This window comes from Crinia signifera, chromosome 3 (assembly GCF_055691185.1).
Source record: "Crinia signifera chromosome 3, ASM5569118v1, whole genome shotgun sequence".
NCBI lineage: Eukaryota > Metazoa > Chordata > Amphibia > Anura > Myobatrachidae > Crinia > Crinia signifera.
In genome coordinates this window covers 284,272,841-284,300,652 of record NC_139219.1, presented here as the reverse complement: position 1 = coordinate 284,300,652, position 27,812 = coordinate 284,272,841, and the positions used below count along the sequence as shown (strand labels likewise).

General features: G+C 45.5%; 1 protein-coding gene across 5 annotated transcripts in view; it reads left to right on the top strand.

Annotated features, from left to right (window-relative positions):
- Window positions 1-26,970, top strand: part of FBXO36 (F-box protein 36) — a 72,651-nt gene extending 45,681 nt beyond the window's left edge. For all 5 annotated transcript variants that reach the window (XM_083178338.1, XM_083178337.1, XM_083178340.1 and 2 more), the window contains 2 exons: window positions 2,186-2,358; window positions 26,137-26,970. In XM_083178338.1, coding sequence (XP_083034464.1) covers window positions 2,186-2,358; window positions 26,137-26,334 — 371 coding nt within the window. In that variant the 3' untranslated portion in view covers window positions 26,335-26,970. The remainder of the gene's footprint in view (window positions 1-2,185; window positions 2,359-26,136) is intronic.
- The last annotated feature ends 842 nt before the right edge of the window (window positions 26,971-27,812 follow it).

The following is a 27,812-nucleotide window of genomic DNA, read 5'->3' as shown; positions in this document are numbered from 1 at the left end:
AGACTGATCAGGGCCGTGCGCACATTACATTCTTTTGCGTAATGGATTGTGTCCCTGAGGAGAGCAAGACTTTCTGAGAGCAGGGATACCACAGGTCTGATCCGGCTGGACAATCTTCCCAATGACAGCCTTCAGCTCATTGGCAAGTACCTTGGTGAGGATCTTGTAGTCCATGTTCAGGAGCGAGGTTGGCCACTCATTTTTAAGCTCTCATCTCTACCCTTTGCACTTATAGAAGAAAAGTAAGCTTGCCAATATGCGATTTACGACACAGAGTGGCAAGGAACGGCTAAGACCCTGGCCTATGACTTTATGACTAGTAGTTCACCTTCGCACAAGATTGAAGCCCTCCTCCTCCCCCTGCTAGAAATTTTAAGAGAGTTAAGCTGTCATCAAAAACACAGAAAACAACTATGCTTTCTGAAGATATGGTATCACAAATCCTCACGCAATGCACTCCTGGGACTGCTGGAGACGCCAGAGATGAAGCTGAAGGCCTGCTGTGGACGCCGGAGGACTCCATGGACGCCGAGGGACCATCGGGGACCCACCAGGGGACAGGTAAGTATTTAAAAAATATATATATATTCCAAAAACCGTAAAAATACCTTATTCGGAATGCTCGTGGTCCCGAGCATTTCGGATAAGGGATACTCAACCTATACACAGGGCCAGTGCTAGGGTGTCGGGCGCCCATCTGCAAACCATACATTTTGCGCCCTTTCACATTGCCATTGCAACAAGCTGCAGACCGATTGTGGGAGTGTATGAAACATGCGATCCTATGGAGGATCTCGGGTGCATGTACATGTATGCATGTATCTCAGTGCTGTGTCCGCAAAATGTTGCAAGCAGTAAAAGGTGCCCATACACGCTGCGAGAATTGCATACGTTATGGGCTAGATCGCATCACACGGCATGCATGCAATGTGTGTGCGATGCGATCCGAAAGCAGTACAAAAAGTATGTGCAGCACTCGTGACTGAGGGGGAAAGGAGGGGAGAGAAGGAGGAGATGGAAGAAGAGGGGAGGAGATAGAGTGGGCGGAGTGTTGAGGACTGGCAGTGGGACTGGCACAGCACACTGAGAAGAGGGAAGGAAGGGGAGGGGGCACTGCTGCCTGTTCGTCATTTGATTGACAGCTGACAGGCACAGGGAGCAATGGGTAGGGGGTTGATCCGGACATGACATGTCATCCATGCATTCACGGGCTACATGCCTCAGCGCAACTGTCCGTGAGGAAGAGGGGGCAGGTCGCAGGAGGAGGACAGTGTGTGCGCAGTGCAGGGAGCTGCTCAGCCTCTCCATACTGCCGCCCGCAGTGAGACAGTCACTGCGGGCGGCGTTCAGGCTGTGTGCACTCGCGGTGCAGGGAGCAGCTGTTTATACTGCCGTCTGCCCGCTGTCAGACAGGCGCTGTGGGCGGCGTGCAGGAGGCAGTGACAGTGGGGGCTGAAGCAGCTTCAGCAGAGCAAGGAGGGAGACAGTGCCTTTTTTTAAGCATGGCGCCTCCCTGCTTTGGAGGTGCTGAGTGGGTAGCGCCGGCCCTGCCTCTACCTTAAAATGCACACTTAAAAGCAAACTGTCATATTTGTTTCCACTGTATAATCACTGCTGCAATCAGGGCCGGCGCCACCACTAGGCAGCCTTAGGCATTTGCCTAGGGCGCCGGCCACTGGAGGGCGGAAGAAAGGAGCAGGAGGCCCCCCCCCCATGGAGGTAAGCAACTCTACCCCCCCTCCCCCGAAACACCCCCCCCCCCCGTGCGATGCGGTGGGGCCCGCCCAGCATCACCCGGCACCATCCCATTTAGCGATGCAGCAGTGGCCGCATCAACCCCCCCCCTGATGGAGCGGATGTGCGCCGGGCCTAGACGGAGGTGACCGCGCTGATCCCCCCCCCCCTCTCCCCTCCCTGCAATGCCCGGGCTGCACATCACCTCGCCCGGCACCGTCCGTCCCCTCCCCGCACGGAGCGACTGCCGCACCCCCCCTCCTCACGGAGTGACAGCCGCATCCCCCCCCGCACGAAGCGATGGCGAGCGACGGGGCGCGTGAGCAACGGGGCGTCCCCCCCGGGGCGGCCGTGGCTGCAATATATTATTGCAGCAGTGGGAACCCTGTTTTATTGAGTTTGCTTTGGAATGGCTGTCCCTTAAATATCCCATTCTTTTGCTTTTCTACAGCTCAGATTGGTATCATCTTTGGACAGAAAATCTTGCAGTATGTGATTAATCTATGCCGAGGGCAATATGACTTCTTGGAACGCCTTCCTGAGCACTTGATGCTGTACATCCTGGCATTTCTGGACCTAGAGGACATTGCTCAGCTTTCCCAGGTGTCTCATACATTTCAAAAGGTAAAATATATTTTATATGGACTGAATTAGTATACTAACAAACACAATAACAAATCCACTCCGGTATCTGCTAATATAGGAAAATGATCCAATTATGCATAATTGAAATAGTTCCCCAAAAATATGAAAATTAGCATACAGTTCAAATTCTCTGAAACATCTTTAAGTAGAAAGACATACCTCCCAACTTCTCTGGATACGGAGGAGGGACAGATGAATCCAAGCGGCAGGCGCAGCGAAAATTCTGGGGGGGGCCTAATTAAAGGGTGTGGCCTATACGTGAGGCCATGCCTCTGTTTTATCGCTATGGAGGCATGAGCCCAGAGGCTCTGTGAGCCTCTAGCCATGCCCCCAGCCCCCTGGCTGCGGGAATAGATGCTGTGCACATCTGCACAGCTTTTATTAACCGCTGCTCAGCAGGGGGAACTCCCAACAGCCCACCCACCCTCGCCGCGGGACACTGCCGGCCGCGGGAGGGACTCGGGAATGTCCCCGAAAACCGGGACATTCCCGCGGTTTTCGGGACTGTTGGGAGGTATGAAGTGTGAGAGCAGAAAGCAATTGGTACTCACACGGAAATATGTCTTCTCTTTCACCATGTTCTCACTGATCTCCTACAGCTCTGTTTGTATTCAAGCCTTTATTACGGCGGGAAGAAGATCTTTAGTGCTAAGTACATGGTATACCACTCTCTTTGCATTCCATGCAGATGTGGTGCTCCATCTTGGATCTCCCTCCATTTACAGAGACGATAGAGAAATACATTTCTCATAATCATAATGACAATTGCAATTGCACAAAATGAAGGGTCATAAATGTGTTTGGGGAAAATTAATCCATATTATTGCTTAAAATCCAGACTAAGCGTAACACTTTTCTCTCTAAAGATATGTATATTGAGCTGGAGACAACTGGAACGACCCTAATAAAACTCTTAGAGGACAGAATGAAACTCTCCTTTCAGGTATTTCTTATGGGAAACAGGCCAAGTAGGCCGTTAGCCAAAGCACTGGAAGCTCAAATCTCTTTAGCGCTTATACATACAATTAAGGATGACAAGGACAAGTCCCTTCAAATAAACAAAAATTGTTGGAGCTTTTTATGCCTACTATACCAAATTCTGTCATTTGACCTTGCGGGTTCTCACTGAAGAAGTCTATTCCAAAGAGAAGTAAAAGTAGATAAATAGGTGAAAGAATTTTCAGAAAACCCATAGGGTCCCATTTATCAAGAACTGCATTTGCATTGTTATCTGGGTGTGATATTAGCGCCTACAATTTTAATGCACTATGCGACGATTATGGCACTTTTTTTTTTTTTATCTAAGAACACTCGCATGGATTTTCAGAGCTCGTTCCTGCATTGGTCCCAAAGTGTAGCAGGGCTCCTGCACATGCATGGTCCCACACTGACCATGTATGCACAGTGGCCATTACTGGGGATTGTTCCAAAACAATTCCCCTGCTGGCTTATTATACAAAATGTAGCTCATAGACCAGAGGTTCTCAAACATGGGCCTTAAGGCACCCCAATAGTCCAGGTTTCAGGTACATTCACGGCTCAGCATAGATGTTGAAATCAAAATGGCTGTGCTGATAATTAAGTCACCCTTGGCTAAACATGGGCAGATCTATTGCTGATTTGGTACAGGACCTAAATAGACAGAGAGATGACCTCTCCAATTCCCCTAGATTGTTTTCTCACTCTCAGCCTTCTGTGAGCTTTCTCCACCCTCACAGCGAGATCCTGCCTTGTTGCAGGTTATGCAGCACACAGCGCAGGGTGTGCATAAAATGATCGATTTCATGAAATAGTTTCTTAGGGTGCCTACAGTTACCTCTACCAGACACCCATTATCTACACCACCTCTCCTTAATCTTGATTCAGGGTAAGAGGAAAGTGAATGTGTTGCAGAGACTGTTTGGGGACAACAGGAGGTTTGTATGGTGGATTTGATTTTGGCTGTGCGCTAGACTTTAAATTTAGCTGATATTGACACTGTTTAACAAGAAGGTGTGTTTAAAAGGCAACACAAGTCTGGGGTCACTTTTCCTACTGACAATAGCATGTCAGATCTTTTGGGGGAGGCGTGGACAATGGCAGATAAAAAGGTTGCTATGCCTAAGAGGTTTGATACCTTATACCCCATGTCGGAGGATCATGTAAAGTTATGGGAAAGGGTGCCCTTAGTGGATGCCCCTGTGGCCTGCCTTTCTAAGACCACAGCTCTTCCTATAGAGGGAGGTGCGGCCCTTAAAGATTGGTAGACAAGAAACTGCAAGGTTGCCTTAAAGCCATATTTGAAGGGGTGGGGTTTGCCCTTCGTCCTATTATGGCGTCAGCCTGGGTCTCTAGGGCCATGGTGGTGTGGGCGGACACTTTGTGTAATCAGCTGACGTCTGATTCTGATCCTGAACTTTTTTCCTTGGCAGAAAAGTTCAAATGTGTAGCAGAATATGTGTGTGAAGCCGAGTCAAAATGGTGTCCAAGGTATCGCCCATTTCCGTCATAGCTAGGAGAGCTCTCTGACTCAAAGCCTGGGAGGTGGATAGTGACTCCAAGAAGTCACTTGAGGCTTTGGCGTTTAAAGGGGAGGTCCTTTATGGCTCTGAATTGGAGGCCATAATTAAGCAGGCTACGGGGGAAAGAGTTTTTTCCTACCGAGGACGGTTTCTAAGCAGAGCGGTACCCACTTTGGTGCATTTCGCCCTTCCTGTCGTTCCTCCTTTCAGGGCGGTGCGTATGTCAGGGGACAAGCAGGTAGGGGGAAGTTTCCGCCGAATAGGTCTCCCAAGTCCCATTTCGGTGCTTTCGTCAAGAATCGCTCGTCCAAGCCAGAGGATCAATCCTCAGCATGACGGGGTACGGACTTCCCATTCTTGGATCAGTGTGGGGGGTCACCTCCTGCAGTTTCAGGGTGCTTTGTTCAGGATCTCTCAGGGTTACAGAATAAACTTGAAAGGGGATCCTCCAAGATGGTTTGTCCTTACCCCTTTACCTCGGGAGGCAAGGAAGAGGGGAGCTCTGTTGGGGGTGGTGACATCTCTTGCTCACAATGGAGTTGTGATTCCGGTGCCTGCACAGGAACGGCGGAAGGGTTTTTATTCCACTCTGTTCCTGGTACCCAAACCAGATGGGTCTTTCAGACCCATCCTGAGTTTGAAATCCCTAAAAAAACATTTGTGGGTGGATCATTTCAGAATGGAGTCTCTGAGATCAGGGTAGCTGAGCATGGAGCCAGGAGAGTTTTTGGCCTCTATAGACATTCCTATTTTGAAAGAGCATCAATCTCTGCTTCATTTTGCAGTGGGCTCACAGCATTGGCAGTTCCAGGCTCACCCATTTGGGCTGGCAACAGCTCCAAAAGTGTTTACCAAGGTGATGGCTGTCAGGGCAGCGTCACTCAGGTTGAGGGGAATAGTGGTTATTCCTTACTTGGACTACCTCCTCTTCAAGGCAAGTCATAGCATAACGATCAGTTATTTTCAGGATCACAGGTGGATACTAAATTTCAGGAAGTCTCACATGACGTCGTCCCAGAAATTACAATTTTTGTGGGTAGTCTTAGACACTCACTTACATCTGCCAGAGGACTCTTAGTGTTGTTGATACTCCAGGTTTCCAGCCCCTCGGTCTGGATGTGCCTAAAGCTGTTGGGCAAGATGGTAACACTTTCGAAACCCTGCCTTATGCCAGGTTTCATTCACGGGTGTTCCAGTGGAACATCCTAACCTCATGGTCCAGGAACACCGACACCATGAAGCAAGAAAGGATTTCCTTGACACAGGAGACAATGGATTACCTGTTGTGGTGGACGGATTTCAAAATTCTCCAGATGGGTCATTCCAGCAGTCCTAGGACTATATTGGTGGTAACGACCGATGCGAGTCTCAAGGGCTGGGGAGCTGTGGTTCTGCATCTCAGACTCCAGGGCCTGTGGTCCCGTTCGGAATTGGCTCTTCCAATAAATATCCTGGAACTCAGAGCGGTTCTGAGAATGATTCTGCAAGTGGAGGATGTCTTAACAGGTTCTCTGGTGAGGATTCAGTCAGACAATGCCACGACTGTGGCATATTTAAATCAACAGGGAGGTACTCGCAGCAAGTTGGCGTTGCACGAGGCATCCCAGATTTTCCAGTGGGCGGAATTACATGTTCCAGCGGTTTCAGCAGTATTCATTCCAGGTGTCCGGAATGTGGAGGCGGACTTCCTCAGCAGATCAGGTCTACTGAAGGGAGTATGGGCCTTACACCCAGAGGTGTTCCGGGACCTTACAGTGCGCTGGGGGCTCCCGGAGGTGGACTTAATGGCATTGAGACACAATTGTCAGGTTCCGATGTTTTGTTCACGGGCCAGAGATCCTACGGTGTGGGTCTTGGATGCAATGACGGTGCCTTGGAAGTTCAAGCTAGCATACATCTTTCCTCCTTTTCCAATGTTGCGCGAGTCCTCAAGAGGATTCTGGTTCAGGGCTCCCAGGTAATCTTGGTGCCTCCCTATTTGTCCAGACCTGCTCCATCAAGGTCTGTTCTTCCATCAGGACCTAGCTCGTCTAAATTTGATGGCATGGCAAAGGCTAGGAAGTCTGTCTCAGCGGCAAATGACGATAGGGTCTGGAAGATCTACATCAGATGGTGTGAGAAACAAAAAGTACACACTTCTAGATTCAAATTGGCTAGGCTTTTGGATTTTCTCCAGGATGGTTTTTCGGCAGGGGTTGAGTCTTCAAACCTTTAATGTGCAATTCTCTGCGTTACTCATTTTCTTTCAGTAAAGGGTAGCTCTTTTACCTGAGGTTCAATGCTTCCTTCAAGGGGTGGTGCGCATTAGACCCCTTACTGTCAGCCGGTAGCTCTGTGGGATGTATACCTGGTGCTTTCGGTGTTTCTGTCATGGATAGAACAAAAAATATCTGAAATAAGACTGATACCAATTGGGACCAGTCAATTCACAATACCTGGCACTCTTATTTTACAAATTAATTTCTGTACAATAAATGTGCACATATGTAGTATGATTCCACTAGCTGATGCATGTGTCAAATGAGCTAGCCTTTGGGGGGGGGGGGGGGGGGTTTAACACATTGCGCTGCTAAGTGGATAATTATCCACTTAGCAGCGCAATGTGTTAAAAAAAACAACTATTTTCTGTCATGGAAGCTAACCTTTCTTCTGGCTATTGCTTCAGCCAGGAGGGTATCAGAATTGGGGGCTTTGTCCTGTAAACCTCCCTTCCTAGTTTTTCATGATGATAGGGCCGTTCTCTGTAGGGTAACTAAGTTCTTGCCAAAGGTAGTTTTTGATTTCCATTTGAACCAGGAGATTGTGTTTACAGTGTTTTTCCCTCCTGAGGAGACCAGAAACAGGAACAAGTTGATGTGATTGGATGTGGTTCGCGCTCTGCGCGTTTATCTGGACAAAGTAAAGTCTTTTCGGAAGACCAATATGTTGCTGGTGCTGTATGATATGCATAAGAGAATGTGGCTGGCCTCTAAGCCTACACCAAGGTTGGTCAACCTGTTTCGGCCAGGATTAATGCCTATACCACAAGGTCTGTGCTTCATCGTGGGCTGTGCGTCACAAGGCTTCAGTGGAGCAGTTATGCAGGGCTGCCACCTGGTCCTCTGTTCACACTTTCACCAAATTCTATCGGTTCCATGATTTCGTGTTGAAGGACACTTCATTTGGGCGAGCAGTTCTACATGCTGCGGACCTGAGCGTACCCGTTCAAAGGACCGGCTATTGAACTTCCCATGGTTGAGCTGTATCACCAGGATGGACGATAGAGAAAGGGGATTTTTGTAAGAAATTTACTGTTCAAATCCCTTTCTCTGAGTCCATCCTGGTGACACAGCGATCCCTCCCTTTATGCTCAGTAAGTGGTTATACTGTTTAATGTTAAATTTTCATGTTATATGGTTGTTTATGATTGTGCATATTAATATGTTCAGGTATTGTATTGAGTAATGTATCCTAGTGGGCTCTTGAAGTTGAACTGAACTTTCTGGTATGCAGCAGGGGAGGAGCCTGCCTCTTAAAGACATAGCATAGGTGCCCGGCTCCTTCGGACCCCACTACATCCCAAGGTTGAGCTGTGTGACCAGGATGGACTCAGAGAAAGGGATTTGAATCGTAAGTTCTTACAAAAATAATAACAAATATTTGTCCAACTGTATATTGCACACTTGATCCTGGGGAAGCTGATCTACACTACCCAGGGAAAAGCGTTGAGCTCATCTCCGGACCTGTCACTCAGTGGACTGCCATCAGAATCTGATAAAATCACAGCTGTGTAACCTAGAGGAGACCCTCTGGAGGAGACTAAGGGGGTCCTTCCTCCTTAAATGAACAAAACCACATGCACTGCAGGGGGGCAGATGTAAAATGTGCAGAGAGAATTAGATTTGGGTGAGTTATTTTACTTCTGTGCAGGGAAAATACTGACTGCTTTATTTTTACACTGCAATATAGATATCACCTTGAAGTAAAACCCCACCCAAATCTAACTCTCTCTGCACAAGTAACATCTACCCCACCTGCAGTGCACATGGTTTTTCCATTTGAGAAGGAATTTGCCAGGAGTGAACCAGAATAACCCCCTCATTTATAACCTTTCTGAGCAATATAAGTGGCTTTTCATATTTTAAAAATGATTGTGGATATTCATTTTAAATATATTATGTGTATAGTTGTTTAAGAACGGAAACCTTATGATTTGTGTACAGCCGGCACTGGTGTTCAAACATTTGCATTGTCTTGCATTGACTGACAATCCTCTTACCAGGTGATGCTGATTGCGCAACACACAATGGGACAAATTTACTCACATCCCGATTATGGCCGATCATGTGTATGAACAGGATCGGTCCTCATCAGGCCTAAAATAAAATATCATTAAATAAATCATTTAAAAAACGGCGTGGGGTCCCCCCTCCCCCCTTCATGAGCATAACCAGCCCTGGGCACTTGGACCGGTCCAACAGGACTCGGCACTTGGACCGGTCCAGGTTACAAAAATACAGGGGACAAAAAGAATAGAGGTGCCCCCCCCCCCTGTATTTTTTTAACCAGCACAGTCATGCCACAGACGGGTAAACTTTTCATATAAGTTCCTCCCAGCCAACACATGACACCCTAGCTGGTCAGCCCAGGCTAAAGCCCAAGTCCGTCCCCGGGCTGATGGTTAAAAAGGGTGTACAAATATAATAATGGGTTTTGTTGTAGAATCACAAGGCCCAGCAAGCCTCCCCTACGTGCTGGGACTTGGAGAACCACACGTATTTAGTGCATTAATGGGCCCGCTGAGAATTGTAGTCCCAATACTGTAAGAACTGACCAATTGTAAAGCGCAACGGAATATGCTGCGGTATATAAATAACTAAATAAACAGACACACTCAAAATAAAGTACAACTCTATTACACACTCCATCCATACTTACCTATCTTGATCCTGAAGCTTTGGTTCTCTTCTCCAGTAGAAAATCCAAATGGGTATATGAAAAAAAAATTGTGTGAAGTTGCCGTTCGTAAAAATGGAAATTCAGCAAAATTCAGCTGATAGTAAATAAGCCGAACAGCTAATTACGGTCATAGTTAAGATCGAATGGGTGCATTCCGACCCATTCGATCTTATAAAATTTACTGCAATATCTTGCCTGTGCTGATAGGCCAGAGCCTTTACCCACACACCTTAGGCAGTGGCAGTGGGGTTTATAAATATGTATAAAGGTTGCATACCTCTTCTTCTCTTGTGCCATACCTTGGGTGGATTCCTCTACTTCTCCTGAGCTGGGACTTAGTACTGAAGAGGAAGTTTCCAAAACCCTTAAGACACAAAAACATTTCAAGGCTCCAGACTTTCCAGTTAGCCTTACTCCCTCATTTGACAGCCATATTTAACCAGATCCTTGATGGCAATTTTTTTTTTTTTATTCCGGACATGAACTAATATGACAGTTCTGCCAAAACCAGACAAGGGGCCTTACCTGGAATCTAAGTATCTACCTATCTCACTTTTGAACAGTGATTTAAAACTACTAAAGTTCTCACCATTACGCTAAATCTTATACTCCCTTCCCTGATTCACCCAGATCAAGCCAGCTTTGTGTGCCCTATATTAGCTCATATTAACTCAAGCGCTTGACAACACTAGGCGCACAATAGTTATTATTTACCATGTTAATTCATTTAAAATCGCGGGGCTCGCTGCGCTCTCCACGCTTTGGGTTCGCTGGCTTGCTGTGCTCGCCGACGTGTATAGTGGGGGTATGAAAAGGTAGGTCGGACGTGTACCGCCACGCTTTGGGATCACGTCGATACTGGGGGGGGTGGGCCTTAATAAATGTCATTATATGTAATTTAATGCTATAGTACATTAAATGCCATTGTAAGAGTCAAAATCTCATGCCATACCATAACGGCATGCGATGCCATTTTACTACGTTTGCGTACGTAGTTAACTCGGGCGCCGTCCTAATACACAAGTACCGTTAGATTTGTGTGAGTTCTTTTGTTTCTGGCTGCGTTATTTTTACACGGCAATTTAGATTTCAATTTCAACACCCCACCCAAATTTAACTCTCTCTGCACATGTTACATCTGCCCCACCTGCAGTGCACATGGTTTTGCCCATTTTGAGAACAAATTTGTATTTCGATCAGATCTGAATAAGGGCCCATGTCCCCGAAACTTCATAGAGGGTGTGATTCATGTTGGTTCGGAGTAAAGCGAATTCGGTCCTCGGACCCATGGTGCAGCTCTGCGCATGCGTATGGGCGATTACACTCATGTGCAGGGCTGCTGTTCACAGACATCATGGTGGACAAGGACTGGCACATGGGGAAACCCAGGATTTCCTTGGTGTGGCCATAAAAACAGTGGATGTGCCAACAAAAACAGTGATTGCGCTCAGAATGCGAAAGCTGGCATGACAAAGCAAGCACGGGGCAGATAGCTGATGTCACATGACGTCAATGCCCACTCCGTTCTCAGCCATAGCCAATGTAAATAAAAGAAAGGTTAGACTGACTTTTGCAAATGATTTCTCTCCTTTACGCTCACATGCAATTTGATGTGCGAGCATACACAACTATTTGCATGCTGACGCGTGTATTTGCTGGCGTTTGTTCACCATGCGGGACATTAAAGGGCCAATTGACTTTAAGTTCCACAGCAGAACCAGCACACCATACACACACATACACACACACACACACACATACATATATAGTTCTATTGATGGTTTATTCATTCATACAGGCAAATTCGGCCAAGATTTCCATTCGTAAAAGCGGCAACTTGGCAGAATTCACCTCTTTGTAAATTTGACGATGTGCAAATCTAGCTCTCTCTGCACTTTTTACCTTTGCCCCACCGCAGTGCACATGGGGCCCGATTCAGACCTGATCAAACAAGTGTAAATTCATACAGCGGCCAATTATCCTTGAGCTGTGCCACAATGTACATGCGCAATGACTTCCAGCAATGGAGTTCTGCCACTTTTTCTATTCACAGGCCGTTCGCATGGGGATGGACAGGAAGTAGGCGTCTGTGGGAGTGCCCAGAAAAATGATAGACAGCCACAAAAAGCTGGGAGTGTCCTGGAAAGCGCAGACATTTTAGGGGAGGGTGTGTGATGTCAGCAGCAGGCAGGATATGCCCGAATGCCTGGATATGTACTTCGCTGCAAAGTATTCACCAGGCAAACACGTCCATTCACATGGCGCGCACATGAATTCACTATAGCAGGGCGGCATCTACCTGATTACTAGCCACTACACAATCGCGGCCATGTGATCAGGTCTGAATTACCCCCATGGCTTTGCCTATTTATAAGAACAAGTTTACCCTATGATCAAGTCTGAATTAGGCCCTGCAGCATGTACAGAAAACCTAGACACCAGCACTGTGTTGCTCCTAATAGCCAGGAGGGGGAGCAGGATCCCACGGCAAGCACAGTTTTGTCAGTTATTAGCAGTTATAATGACTGGGTGTTTCCAGGCTTCCCTCTGCACCAAAATGACATCTAACTGTTCATATTAGCAGGTTCCAACATTCACACGAACAAAACTTGGGGCTCAGAAGGTGTTAAAAAGATTATTGGCAATCCTGTTGTAGCTCGGAAATACGTGAAATCTCAGGATTTAGTTCTGGATCAGACAGCTGAGGGACTTGTGTGGAGAAATGACTATACTGAGCTTTGTTTTGCATCCAGAAACATAATCAGTAGCTTTTGAGTCATGAGTTAGGAAATCCCAAAAAAACTCTGCCAGGCCAAGGAACCTTTCCCGGGCAACGTGTGTTATGTTAGATGCAGCGCAGCCCAGCATTCAAGGCTAGAGGACCTGGACACTTTCATTACTTGTATTTACTGCAGCATAACCTTATGCCTGTTTAACACACTTGGCATACAGTATATAACAATACTCACATGCATAGGTGCCGATTTATGTTTATGCTGGTGAGTGCTCAAGCCAAAAATATAGAGGAGTGGCTTAATGGGAAAGGGGTGTGGCCAAAAAATAATACCAATTTATATTACGGAGCACAGTTGTCTCCAATATTCAAATTACGGCAACTGAGTTCCACATACATAAATGCCCCCACAGTGCAGGTACATAAATGCCCCCACAGTGCAAGTATTCCATGGACAAAATACACTCTTCCTGGCATACTGTTTCCCAGGTTGCGGGTCCGGCAATGTGGGTGCTGCAGCCGCAAATTAGCAAGTTCATATGGCGGCCCAGCAGCGGGACTCGGGCCCGTGGGTGCTCATCAATTTCCGTGGGTGCTCGGGCCCTTGAGCATCCACAGAATCAGCACCTATGCTCACATGCATCACATATTAAACACATCTACAATGACATTTTTGTGTTTCTTTAAAAATGTTGGTTTCTACCTAATTACAATGTAATTACGAAGACAAAATAATTATCATTCATATGTAAACTGCAACAGTTCTCTGTAGCTTTGGACAATTGGGAAGATAGGAAATAATAAAACCGATGCAGATAGGCAAAATAAATATAAACAAAGAGTAGAGAGGGCCCTGCTCAAGAGAATATGCTTACATTGTAAGTGAAAGTAGGGATGGCCATTGGTGCCCCACTATTGCTGGTTACCATTGCTGCTGATGGGGTTAAAACTATTGATGGTAAGTAGCTATCCTATGTGGTACCATCAATGGTTTTGCCATTGACATTTTTTGTGCATGCACATGCGCGATGGCTTCTGTGCGGGGGCGGGGCTTGGTTATAACTGACAACTAAGCCCATCAAGGAAGCCGGACAGCCAATTCCCAGTACAGCACATTCCTGGCCCTACTGTATGTGAGTGAGCTGGAGGTGACGCTGAGCTGCTGGCTGGCAACCTGTAAAAGAACATCGGTTCCATGCCAACCATCGATGTTAGGAAAGAATGTCAGATTTTACTTATGTGCTGAAGGAATGCAGCCCCCCCCTACCTGTCAGTCACAGACTCCACAGGCAGACCCAATAGGAGGTGTTTCCTCCCTCTGGTACTGCCAGATGCAGTCCATAGAGGTCAAGATTTGCACATGTGCAAGGAAGCCGTTTCTTGAGGAAGCCGTTTCTTGAGGAAGCCGTTTCTTGAACACATGCACTGGTCCCAACACCTGTCTATTTCATTATTCAGGTGCCGGGAGCCTGAGACCCAGCCATCGATGGTAGCAGGGGCACTCATTCTCAAAATAGGTAGGTGCCGCCATCCTCCTCGATGGTAAATGTATTTAAAAGCAATCATAGACTATCAATGGTTTAAAACCATTGATAGTCGCTGGCCATCCCTAATTGGAAGTGGGCCCAACTGAGGCCAGAGGAGTAGGTGCAGTGGAGGTTGGGACCGTTGAAAGGCTGTATTGATGTGGGTTGTAAAGGGGACAGGTTGCAGAGTAAGCATTAATGTGGGTAGTACAAGTGTTATATGGTGTGCTTTAATAGGTCAACCCCAAAAGGTCAATATGCACAAGGTCGACATGGAAATGGTCGACATAAGGGTTTATTTTGGTGTCAATTTGCAAATATCAGTACATGAACCCCAATTCAGTGCATTGCTTCAGTCCAGGTGCCTCGCTGCACTCGGCACACTGATACCATTCCCAATCAGACTCTACATAGAGGGTAAAGTATGAAAAAGTTCAAAAAAGACACAAACGTAAAAAACAACTTATGTTCGACCTATTGACCATGTCCATTATATCCTAATCGACCATATGGTCAACAGTCATCCAGATCCTGGTGTTATAATGGGAAGTGTGAGACAGGCGTTACTGTTCACAGTATAGTTTGGAGTACGGTAATCACTAATAGGCGTACTTACCTACTGTCACAGCACAATAAGGAGACTCAGATTTTCAAGGGGCCTTCCAGACTTTTTAATATCTTTATTGGTAATATTGCAAATGGAATTGAGGGCAAAATGTGCCTTTTTGCAGATGACACAAAGGTATGCAACAGGTAGACACACCAGGAGGGGTAAAACAAATGATTGATGATCTAGGTAGATTAGAGGAATGGTCAAGAGCATGGCAACTACAGTTTAATGCCAAAAAATGCTAAATCATGCACTTGGGTCTCAGAAATCCAAAGACTAAATATAGTATAAATGGCACTATAATGGAAACTACTGAGGAAGAGAGGGATCTAGGTGTCACTATTTCAGGGGACTTAAAGGCAGGTAGGCAATGTAACAAAGCAATGAGGAAGGCAAGTCAGATGCTTGGTTGCATAGGGAGAGGTATCAGCAATAGTAAGAAGTGATAATGCCACTGTATAGGTCATTGGTACGACCTCATCTAGAGTACTGTGTTCAGTTCTGGAGGCCATATCTCCAGAAGGATATAAATACATTAGAGACTGTACAAAGAAGGGCAACTAAAATGGTGCATGGTCTACATCAGTGGTTCCCAACCCTGGTCCTCAAGTACCCCCAACAGTGCATGTTTTGCAGGTCTCCACAAGTGATATAATTAGCTCCACCTGTGGATCTTTTAAAATGAAATGTGCCTGAATAATCTGTGTACCTGCTGGGTGACCTGGAAAACGTGCACTGTTGGGGGTACTTGAGGACCAGGGTTGGGAACCACTGGCCTACATCACAAAACGTACCAGGAAAGACTAAAAGATCGTAATATGTATAGTATAGAGCAGAGAAGGGAAAGGGGGAACATGATAGAAACTTTCAAATATATCAAGGGCTTTAACAAGGTACAGGTGGGAGACATTCTTCATAGGAAGAGGAGCAGCAGAACATGAGGACATGCACTGAAACTAGAGGGAGGAAGATTCAGGGGAAATGTGAGGAAGAATTACTTCACAGAAAGAGTAGTAGATATAATATATTACTTATATTCCTAATTATACCCCTTTCACACAGAAAATGAAATACCCGGGAGAAGCAGTTCCACCCAGGAATTTCATTAAATACACGGCTCCTTTTTCTGTGTAAAAGGGCACACCCATGTCATAAATCCCGTGTCTCCGACCCTGGAATTGACCAGGGTCGAGGACACGGGATTTATGACCCGTGTTGACCCTTTCACACAGAAGAAATACCCGTGTCATTCAGCAAATTACCGCTTAGAAATTTTCAACCCGGTAATTTGTTCTTCTGTGTGATGGGGGGTATGGTTGCACCCGGCAAAATTACACGGCATATGAAATGCCGTGTATTTGCTGGAATTTTCAGACTTTTCTGTCTGACAAGGGTATTAGAATTGTGCCTGCCACCTCTCTTCACCTCCCCACATAACACTGACAGACAGGATTATTAGCCTAGACATCATTGTACTTACAGTATATACACTTTTCTTGCACATGACAGACAACCTACACTTCGTGTTCCTGAACACAAACACTGATGAGTTCAGTGAATGCTGTCAGTAGTGATCACAGCGTGAGGCAGTGCAAAGGGAAGACTTCCATAGGCCAACAAATGTTGCTTCAAAGCTCCTATATGACACTAACCTAGCCTCATGTGGCCTCAGGCCTTCAGGTTTCCTCAATGTTCAAATGGTTACTGTTACGATTTCAATCTAACCCTATATTGTAATACTAGGTGATTCATTGCGCCCTACAGGCACTCTTCACACCGTCGTAGGGGGATCACTGGTTGAGTGAGTGACAGTGCGGCTGGGGGTAGTGCGGGTTTTGGAGGTGTGGGGGTGCCGTGGGTGCATTAGTATCGCGGGTGGGGTAGTGGCAGGGTAGCCGCTGGTGAAGGAGGGTGGCTGTTGGTGATGTGGCTGTTGGAGGGGTGGGTGGAGGAGTTGCAGGTGCCTGGGGTCCTGTGGGTGGGGCAGATGTGGTGGTGTTGTGGGTGGGTGAGGGTTGGGTGCGTGTGGGCTTACTGGGTGCACAGTAGGTGCAATTGTGGGGGTGGCATGGGTGGGTATTAGCATGGGGTGTGTAGTGGGTGTGTGGAGGGGTGCCGTGGGTGGGGCGAGTGGCGTGTGCGACTGTTGTGGGTGGAGATGGGGTGGGTGCGGTGCTGCGGGGGGTATGGGAGGGTAACTCGAAACAAGAATAGATAGGAAGGTTAACGTGGCGCTAGACGATTTCAAGTTCGCCCTTCAGAATTCCTTGGAGTCTTACCCTATGGACTCCCAATATAAGTATATGGTCTAGAACGATGTGAAATTCAGAATATAGGCGCTCTTTATACAGACATAGACTGGTATGGGAGGGTGTTCGGGCATGCTATGAGTGAGCTGGGCGCAGGGCATGTGCTGGGTACAGGGAGCTGTCTATGGTTGCTGCACAATAAGCTGCCGTGTACATGGGCGCAGTGCATGCACAGTGATCCCTCCCTCTCTCCCACTTCATCAGCTACCAGGTGCCTCTCGCGCTCCCCGGCCTCTGTATCAGTGACGGACCTCCGCTGGGACTCCTGCTGATAGCGGCACCTTAATTACCTTGCGGGAGAAACCTGCGGGACCCCAGTGCAGCCTGTAGGGTAGCAGCGGGCACTGTGCTCCCCCTCCTCTGTCAGACCGTCCTCCCCCGCTTGCCTTCATACAGAGCACTGCATGGACTGGGCTGCGGAGAGAAGGTGGGAGATGGGAGCTGCTGCAGCTTCTCCTCCTTAGCGGCGCTACAGCGCACGATCATCATGGGTCTAAAACTGTCATGTGATCCGGCAGCCCGGCCGGTCGGTATCTTCTTCCATGTCTGCTCTGCACTGGGCACCTGCACATGACTCATTATGTGCTGGCATGTCAGCGGCAGCGGGCAGCCATTATCTGCGTGCCTGTTCCACTGGATGGCCTGTGTGTGTGTGTGTATAACACTGGGAGGGAGGGCGGAGTTAACTGTGTAACTAACTCCACCCAGCGTTATACACACACATGATTGACAGATGTAGCTAAATATATAAGAGATTCCCCTTTGTATTTTCTATTGATGACACTTTTAGCTCTTGTTTCCTGCCAGCCTTATTGAAGTGTAATGCTAATCTTACAGTGCATTATCTTGGGGACATAAATCAGGGACAAGGGACGAATGGGATAGAGATGGACATTAGTAGCATAGCCTACACATGTAGAGATTTAGGGGCATTTTCTAAGCGATCTCACTACATTGCTTAGAAAATGCCCCTACATCGTGTAGCGATAGCGATGTGCTGGATATTAATAGGTCAGGTCCAGTGTTCTCACCAGAGAACTAGCATCGCACCGAACGCTCAGCATATCTCTAAGTTTATAGGCCTCTTATGTCCAAATTGTAGCAAGCATATGATAACACGAAGGAAGAGTGACAGATACATTTGTTCAGAGCCTGAATGGAGCGATGACATACAGTATGACTCCGTATGCATGAAATCATCACCCAGTGTTAGTGACAATTAAGCAAATACATTTATAGGGTTACAGTCCCATTAACCATCACTGAGCTGTTCTGCTGCTGAATCTCTGCTGCAGGAGATGATCTCAGTTGGCTGTGGTCCACATCACTCAAGATTTCACCGGGACCTTCTTGGCATCAACTCCCAAACCGGTTTTCTGAAATTTGTCCCATTAAGTAAGAAGTGATGTCACCTTTCCCCCGTCCTCATAAGTTCTAAGTAACTCCCTATTCTGCTTCATATAACTTCTGTCTTAGTTGTTTAGTTGGAGACATTCACCCTGATTCATATTTTTTTTTTTTTTTTTTTAATATATTTTATTAGTTTTATATTACATACAGATACATTTCACATACATATCAACCATTACAACAATTCTATTATCATATTACATTACATTATCACATTTTGTCATGCGTACGTCCGTATCTTGCCTGATAGGGACCTTTAATCTAGACATTTTATACCTATGTCAGCGCCATGACTCGATTGCCTAATGGTTAACATCTTATACATAACAAACTACACATTACATAACACCCCAGCTTGCCCAGCTATAGATTTCTTCCCCCTGCCTCCTATCTTATTCTACATGATCTTAGGCTCGTATTCTTATCGCATACATTGAACACTACCTTTGGACAGTCCTGCAATTCATTACCTATCCCGAACATCCTGCTCTCTACCCCAGATCTAGAACTACCGCTCCTGCTACCCTCTTTGGTGCTAATACCCCATAAGGTTTTGACAAATTAATTTGACTTTCTAAGGGGAACTACCGATCCTACTACCCTGATTAGTGCCCTTTAGGGTTATACCATATTATTGGCCTTCGATTGGTCATATTTGCCAGTTTCGACGCTGATGGATTATCCCCCCACATTACAGATACTGACTGTGATGTGTTGTTTGTGTTTGTGAAATTAATTATTCTTTTAACTACTCATACTATGTGAAATTTGTGTTATCCCTAACCCCTACCTTCCTCTATTTCTTTCTTATTCTACCTCTTCCTTATTAATACTTGTGCACTCTACTGGTTGTCTGTATTACTTTATGTGCCTTAACCCTTCCCCCCCCCCTCTTTTTTTTTTTTTTTTTTTTTTTTATTTTATTATAATTTTATTATTATATATTCCTTTTAGTGATGATTTGTGCATTTACTTCCATTGGATTATCTAAGTCCGATGGACTATTTTAGTGTCGGGCTCCCTTACCCCATGTGCCCCAAATCTTTTCATACTTACATATAGTGTTCCTGTGCATGTATATGTATCTTTCATGTGTAGCCGTATAATCCACCAGCGCTTCCCACTTTTTATATTCTGGACCTACATCAGCCAGCCAAGTCCTTGCAATCATTACTTTCGCTAGGGCACACATATTTAAGATCAATGCTTTTGTATACCTACTTATACCACTACTCATAAATATACCCAACAGGCAGCATTTAACTGATAGCCACTCTTCATTGATGCCCATATCACTCATTGTTTGCTTAACCTTGACCCAGAACTCCTGTACATACGGGCATTCCCAAATCAAATGATAAAATGTTCCCTGGGTAAGTTTACATTTTGGGCATTTATCCGAAGTTCTTCCCCCGAACTTTATTAACCTTAACGGCGTTAGATATGACCGATGCAACACATACATTTGCACTTGCTGCACTCTAATTGAGTTTGTTGCCTTCGCAACTGCTGCCATTGCCTCGGTCCATTCCTCTATCCCCATCGGGCCCAAATCTCCCTCCCATTTTTTTTTCGTCTCGTCCATCTCCCCCACTTTTGACCGCAGCAGCATATTATATAGTTTGGATGTTAGCTTCCATTTATTATTCTCTCTCAGCATTTTCTTAATTGGGGAGTCCCCGAACACCGGCGGGTGTTCCTTAAATTGTACCTCCATCACACTCCTTAACTGGAGATATCTAATGGCATAGCCCCTGGGAACAGAGAACTCTTCTTGCAGTTGACTATATGATTTCATCTTACTGTTGTCATAGATTTGGCACAGCCTAGTTATCCCCAGTTTTCCCCAAGCCTGGGCTATTTGCTGTTCCCTCGTTTCCCTAGTTCCCCGGGGTATGTCCAATGGATACTCCCTATCTAATGCCGTAAATTCCATAATCTTATTCGCTTCCCTCCATATTTTCACTGCTTGAGTAAGTATCGGAGCTTCTTTCCTATTTACCTGCCCTTTTACCAATTTTTGGATCATAGTTATCCCTTTTTCTTCCTGGTTCAACAGATCGTAAATCCCCTCATCTTGCGGTGTAATTCCTATCCAGTCAACTAGGGACGTCAATTGGCTTGCCACATAATATAATCGGAGGTCTGGAAGACCCATTCCCCCCCCATCCCTTCTCCTCATTAGTGCCGCTAGTTGTATTTTGGGGCGCGAATTACCCCATATAAAGGACGAGAGCAGACTGTTTGTTTTTCTAAAAAAGGATTCTGGTACATACTGTGGTGCATGTTGCAAGGCATATAAATATTTGGGAAGCACTACCATTGAAATTAGATTTACCCTGCCCATGTTTGTCAGGGGTAGCCTCCGCCATACCTTGATTTTGTTAGTTAAGTATGTTATTAATGGATCCAAATTTAATTTCTGGTACTCCATGGGGTCTCTAGAGATCCAGATTCCCAAATACTTGAAGGTTTGGGCCCATTTTAATGGTGTAACCAAGTTGTGTACCCCCCGATTCTCTTGCTTTATTGCAAATATATTGGACTTGTTCCAATTTATTCTAAAGCCTGAATAGTCTCCATACATTTTTATTTCCTCCATCACTATTGGCACCGCCTGTGTGCCATCGGCAGCGAAAATTAATAAATCATCAGCATATAATGCTGTTACATCTGTGGTGGAACCTGCTTTTAACCCCCTAATTCCAAGTTGTCCCCGCAGGATACAAGCCAGGGGTTCAATGGCCAAGGCGAATAAGGCAGGTGATAACGGGCACCCCTGCCTTGTACCCCTATGGAGACAAAATGGAAGTGATGTTTGTCCATTTACCGCCATTCTTGCCGATGGGGACGCATATAACATTTTTACCCATTTGATAAAATTGGGACCCACTTTCATTGTTCTCATTACTTCCCATAGGTAATGCCACTCGACCGCGTCAAAAGCCTTGACGGCGTCGAGTGACATCACCACTGGGAACGGATCGTCCACATTAGGACTCTGTAAGTGTCTATGGAGTTTCCTCAAATTAATTGCGGTCGATTTTCCCGGCATAAAGCCGGTTTGATCTTTATTGACTATTTTTTCAATATGTTTATTTAATCTTGATGCAAGGATTTTTGCAATAATCTTCGCTTCCGTATTTATCAGAGATATTGGGCGATAAGAGTCCAATGAAAGTGGGTCCTTATCCGCCTTTAGCAGTACTACTATTTTCGCCTCTAACATGGATTGGGGGAGTCTGTTCTCATTATAGCTGGAGTTAAATGTTTCTAATAAGAAGAGTGACAGATACATTTGTTCAGAGCCTGAATGGAGCGATGACATACAGTATGACTCCGTATGCATGAAATCATCACCCAGTGTTAGTGACAATTAAGCAAATACATTTATAGGGTTACAGTCCCATTAACCATCACTGAGCTGTTCTGCTGCTGAATCTCTGCTGCAGGAGATGATCTCAGTTGGCTGTGGTCCACATCACTCAAGATTTCACCGGGACCTTCTTGGCATCAACTCCCAAACCGGTTTTCTGAAATTTGTCCCATTAAGTAAGAAGTGATGTCACCTTTCCCCCGTCCTCATAAGTTCTAAGTAACTCCCTATTCTGCTTCATATAACTTCTGTCTTAGTTGTTTAGTTGGAGACATTCACCCTGATTCATATTTAATGCAAAATCGATAGTTTGAGTACAAATGTGATGTTATTTTGTCTGCGCAATCGCAAGACCCGTATTGCCCATGTGTAAAACGGGTCTTGCAATGCCACTCACAGCCCCCTGTCAGCCACAGTATGATTGACATGCTACAGCATTTAGGGGGCGTAATGAATGGGTGACAAGTCCAGAGTGTCCAGTGGGTGCGTCGTCAGATGCAGGCTTCCTGGACCCCATACGATCAGGACCTATGGTTAGCTTACACAAGGTGCCTGTAACCATCTGCGGGGCAGCAAGTGCCGCTTACCTGTTCACTAGGCTGCGAGTATACGCAGCCTAGTGAACAGGTCTGAATCATTCCCTACATGTATTGTGTCCTCGTACTTTAATAAAGAAATAAAAAAAGATTGTCAGCTGCGTATCTTCCAGCAGCCGCACACTAGGCACGTCTGACTGATGTGAGGAGAACCCAGATTCATGTGGTTACAAGCTATTCTCATCTTGCTGCAATGTAAATCAGAGCCTTGTGATTGTATAAACTTCCCCAGAATGCCTTGTGTATCTCAGGTAAGATCATAGTGTGCATATGGACTGCCCTAAACTGGTAAAATGCTTAAAATGAGGTATGAAATAGCCACTATATTTATTTATTTATTTACAGTTTCTTATATAGCACAGCAGATTCCATTGCGCTTTACAATTGTAGACAGTGATAGAACAAACTGGGTAACAACAGACAGACATGGAGGTAGGAGGGCCCTGCTGCAAGCTTACAATCTATAGGGACATAGGAGGGAAACACAAGGACAGGCACCAGTAATAGCATAGCAGCCCCACCAAGGGGTTTATTCTAGTTCATTCTTTCTGACAAAATCCTTCTTAGATGGACAAAACCATGTGCACTGCAGGGGGGCAGATGTAACATGTGCAGAGAGAATTAGATTTGGGTGAGTTATTTTGTTTCTGTGCAGGGAAAATACTGACTGCATGATTTTACACTTCAATATAGATCTCACTTTAAAGAAAAACCCCACCCAAATCTAATTCTCTCTGCACAAGTTACATCTGCCCCACCCGCAGTGCACATGGTTTTGTCCATCTAAGAAGGATTTTGTCAGAAAGAATGGACTAGAATAACCCCCCAAGTTACAAGTCCAGAAAAAAAACTATATTCATAAAGTGATGGGTCTGGTTCAGACCTGTTTGTTAGGCTGCATATGCTCACAGTCCAGACAACAGGTAAGTGCAGACCACGAACATTGGAATATGGGCTGAATTCGGACCCGAACGAAAGGGTCTGAATTGGTCCCTTTGTTTGGACTGTGAGTGTTCCACCTAAATACAGTACCTGGACTTTTCAGAAGTTCTGTTAAGAAGAAAGTACATCTTGCACCTGATCATAGATGGTATTAACCAGGAATATCAATGTAAAGTTGCTTTCAGAATAATACTGCATAGACAATGTGAACATGACCTGTGCTTGTCAATGCAAGTCTCTGGGAGCGTAGATACTTTGTTATCATCGTAAATTCATGTTCATTGGTTTGTGCAGAGTGTAAGAAGGGGATACGGTCACTAGATCTACAGCAACTAGCCATGCGAGGGGACGCGGTGCTACGTTTCACTGTCCATGTCGACATTTGGGACAAAAAAAAAGTGAAAACCCCATGTCGATCTATTGACTGTCAACCTTCCCCATGTCGACCTAATGACCCTGCCGACCTAACCTACAGTATTTCGACCATCCTGCATGTCGACCTAATGCTTGTTGACCTAGCTGCTGTCTGTCCAATGATCCATATCCGTAAGAAGAGAGGTCTAACATAGCAATCTGAGGAAAAGAACTGGCCACTAGATACAGTATTCTACATGGCTAATATTTGCTGAAATAATTCAATGGTCCACAAAATTGCAAGATTCAAGGTACATTTGGAGAAATAGTGGTAATGTGTGAAAGGATGTATAAGATTGATTTAAGTGACAGCATCCAAATACTGTATAATGAAGGCACTAGTGAGTTTTCAACAAAACAAAATCATATAAAGTAATGTTGAATATTTGTATTATTTGAAATGTTTCTAGCATTACGCGCCATCTCCAAATCAGCAGACAGATACATGCCCCAGCATTCCTCTCCAACTCCAGCATAAGACCAGATACATATCACAACACTCCTCTTCTCCAATCTCCAGCAGGAAAATTGCATGCTCCAACACTCCTCTTCCACAACATTGAGCAGAAGGCGATACATGCTCCAACACTCCTCTTCCACAACATTGAGCAGAAGGCGATACATGCCCCCACACTCCTCTTCCCCAACAATGAGCAGTACAGATGCATACCTAACACTCCTCTTCCCCAACAATGAGCAGTAAAGATGCATGTCCAACACTTCTCTTCCCCAACAATGAGCAGTACAGATGCATGCCCAACACTCATTTTCCCCAACAATGAGCAGTACAGATGCATGCCCAACACTCCTCTTCCACAACATTGAGCAGAAGGCGATACATGCCCCAACACTCCTCTTCCCCAACAATGAGCAGTACAGATGCATGTCCAACACTTCTCTTCCCCAGAAATGAGCAGTACAGATGCATGCCCAAAACTTCTCTTCCCCAACATCGAGCAGGACAGAAACATACCCCAAAATTCCTCTTCACCAACATTGAGTAGTACAGATACATGTCCCAAAATTCCACTTCACCAACATTGAGCAGTACAGATACATGTCCCAAAATTCCTCTTCCCCAACATGGAACAGGACAGATACATGTCCCAATACTCTTCGTACCCTATCTCCAGCAGAAGGACAGATGCATATCCCAATACTACTCTTCCCCAACATCAACAAAAAGGACAGATAAATGTTTCAACACTCATCTTCCCCAATAGTGAGCAGGACAGATACATGTCCTAACATTCCTCTTCTCCAAAATCGGGCAGGACAGATACATAACCGAACATCCAGCAAAAGGACAGATACCTATCCCAACACTCCTTTTCCCCAACATCAAGGAGAAGGGTAGATACATTGCCCAAAACTCATCTTTCCAAACACTGGAGAAGGACATATACATTCCCCAACACTCCTCTGACGTTAAGGAGGACAGATACATGTCCCAACACTCCTTTTCTCCAACATTAAGGAGAAGGACAGTTGCACGCCCCAACACTCCTCTTCCCCATCACTGAGTAGAAGGACAGATACAGTACATGTCCTAAAAACACTTCTCTTACATCAAGGACAGACACATGCCCAAACATTCCTCTTCCCATCACTGAGCAGAAGGACAGGAAACCTGTCCCAAAACTCCTCTTCCCCAAAACTGAGCAGAAGGACAGATACACGGCCCAACACTCCTCTACCCCATCACTGAGCAGAAGGACAGGATACCTGTCCCAATACTCCTCTTCCCCAAAACTGAGCAGAAGGATACCTGTCCCAACACTCCTCTTCCCCAAAACTGAGCAGGAGGACAGATACATGCCCCAACACTTCTCTTCCCCAAAACTGAGCAGGAGGACAGATACATGCCCCAACACTCCTCTTCCCCATCACTGAGCAGAAGGACAGATAGATGCCCCAACACTCCTCTTTCCCATCACTGAGCAGGACAGGAAACGTGTCCCAACACTCCTCTTCCCCAAAGCTGGGCAGAAGGACAGATACATGCCCCAACACTGAGCAGAAGGACAGGATACCTATCCCAACACTCCTCTTCCCATTCACTGAGCAGAAGGACAGATACACGCCCCAACACTCCTCTTCCCCATTACTGAGCAGGACAGGAAACCTGTCCCAAAACTCCTCTTCCCCAAAGCTGAGCAGAAAGACAGATACATGCACAAATACTCCTCTTTGCTAACATCAAAGAGAAAGACCGCTACCTGCCCCCACACTCCTCCAACATCAAGCAGAAGGACAGATACACGCCCCCAACACTCCTCCTCTCCAACATTGAGCAGAAATACTGATACATGTCCCAACACTCCTCTTCAACTACAATTGTGGCATTTACATGTACATCTCTTTGACCATTTTAACAGTGTTAATATTTATTTTCTAACAGATCTGCAATTCTGAAAAACTATGGGAACAGATTGTGGTGAGATCCTGTGAAAAGGTCACCACAGAGATGAGGTCTCTTGCACAGAACATTGGCTGGAAGCAACTCTTCTTCACAAACAAACTGCAACTTCAACTCCAGCTGCGCAGATGGAGAAAGAGACAAGAGGACAATCAGGACCACCAGGACCCCCTTCACTGACCGGATGACAGGCCATCAGCTAAATTACACTATGTATCAGTTGCAAAGAGATATGAAGTACTCAAGTGGATGAATCCAGGCCTATCTCCTGCTTCTGCATTTTGGAATAATATATAAGAACAATGAGCAATATATGTCAACATATCTCGCATCTCTTACATACCGAGCCAGTACAGCTTAACAGGGTTAGGTGCTAATTAAATAACTAGAAAAAAACAGAAATGTTAGATGCCTATAGTGTACTGTAATGCCAATCTTCCCCATGCATAAACATTGCCAATGGATCACATTACATTATACCTTGTGGAGCTGTAGCATTGATATACTGTCATTTAACAATGCAATTAATTAGGAATTAAATACAGTTTATCAGAGTTTCCATATTTATTTTTGTATTGCCTGAAAGCCGATAGATGTAGACCCAGTGCCAGTGTTTGGTATTATATCATTTTATTAGAGAGGAAACACAGAGCCGTTTAGTGACCAAGGATATGATATGATGCTTTCAAATGACATATGCTCTGATGCCATTTAACATGTTTTACTTTTTGTAGCATTTAAATTTGATGTAATAGAATAAAAATTGTATTTGTAATATAATTGTAATCAATTAAAGTGGACATTGATAGAAAATCAGTAATGCTGAACCATTGAATTGACATTTGACACAACTCCTCCTCTTGTCTGTGGATGTAATTCCTAATTGGATGCCTCTAAACCGGTGTTATCATTGTTAAAATGTCAGTAGTGGGTTTTATTAGTCTGTGTTATATAACACATGGAAATAATATAACTCCCCATTTGCTTCTATACTTTGAGTTTTGTATGTGCCAGCAGCTGTTACATCTCATTTTCACAAATAATGATACCGGTGTGACACGGATTGACACATTTGTTGCATCTAAATGTGTTTCTGGCAAGTATTCCACATTTACAGTATGTCACAACATGGCAGCCTTCTGATTGAGCAGTAGCAAAGGCTCAAAGGTTCACCTTAGCATAAAGGCATACCTCCCAACTGTCCCAATTACAGGAGGCACAGGCAAAAATAGAGAAGTAATTACAAAATAATTGAGAATTTCATGGACAGACTGTAAGAATGATTTATAGGATTAATAAAGTTATTTCACTGGTAGTAACCCTCATAGTCCTTTCTGCAATGTTCACCTCAAGGATGGTGTAGTGAATCGAAGGCTACCCCAACTTCCGATTCTCCAGTGTCACGCCTGTGGTCAGATCCTGGCTGGAGATAACCACAGGCGTAAGGGCTGGCTGGTCCTTATGCCTGTGGTTATCTCCAGCCAGGGCTGGCTGGTCCCTGAGGGGGCGTGGCCACGGTGGCGTGCACGTGAGGGAGATGTCTTGACTCATGGGGTAATTCCACCCTCGCCTACCCCACTGATGTAGCAACATGAGCGGCATAAAGTAAACTGGGGCAACCCCTACCCTTCTCTGGCTGATACTTGGACATCGGGGGC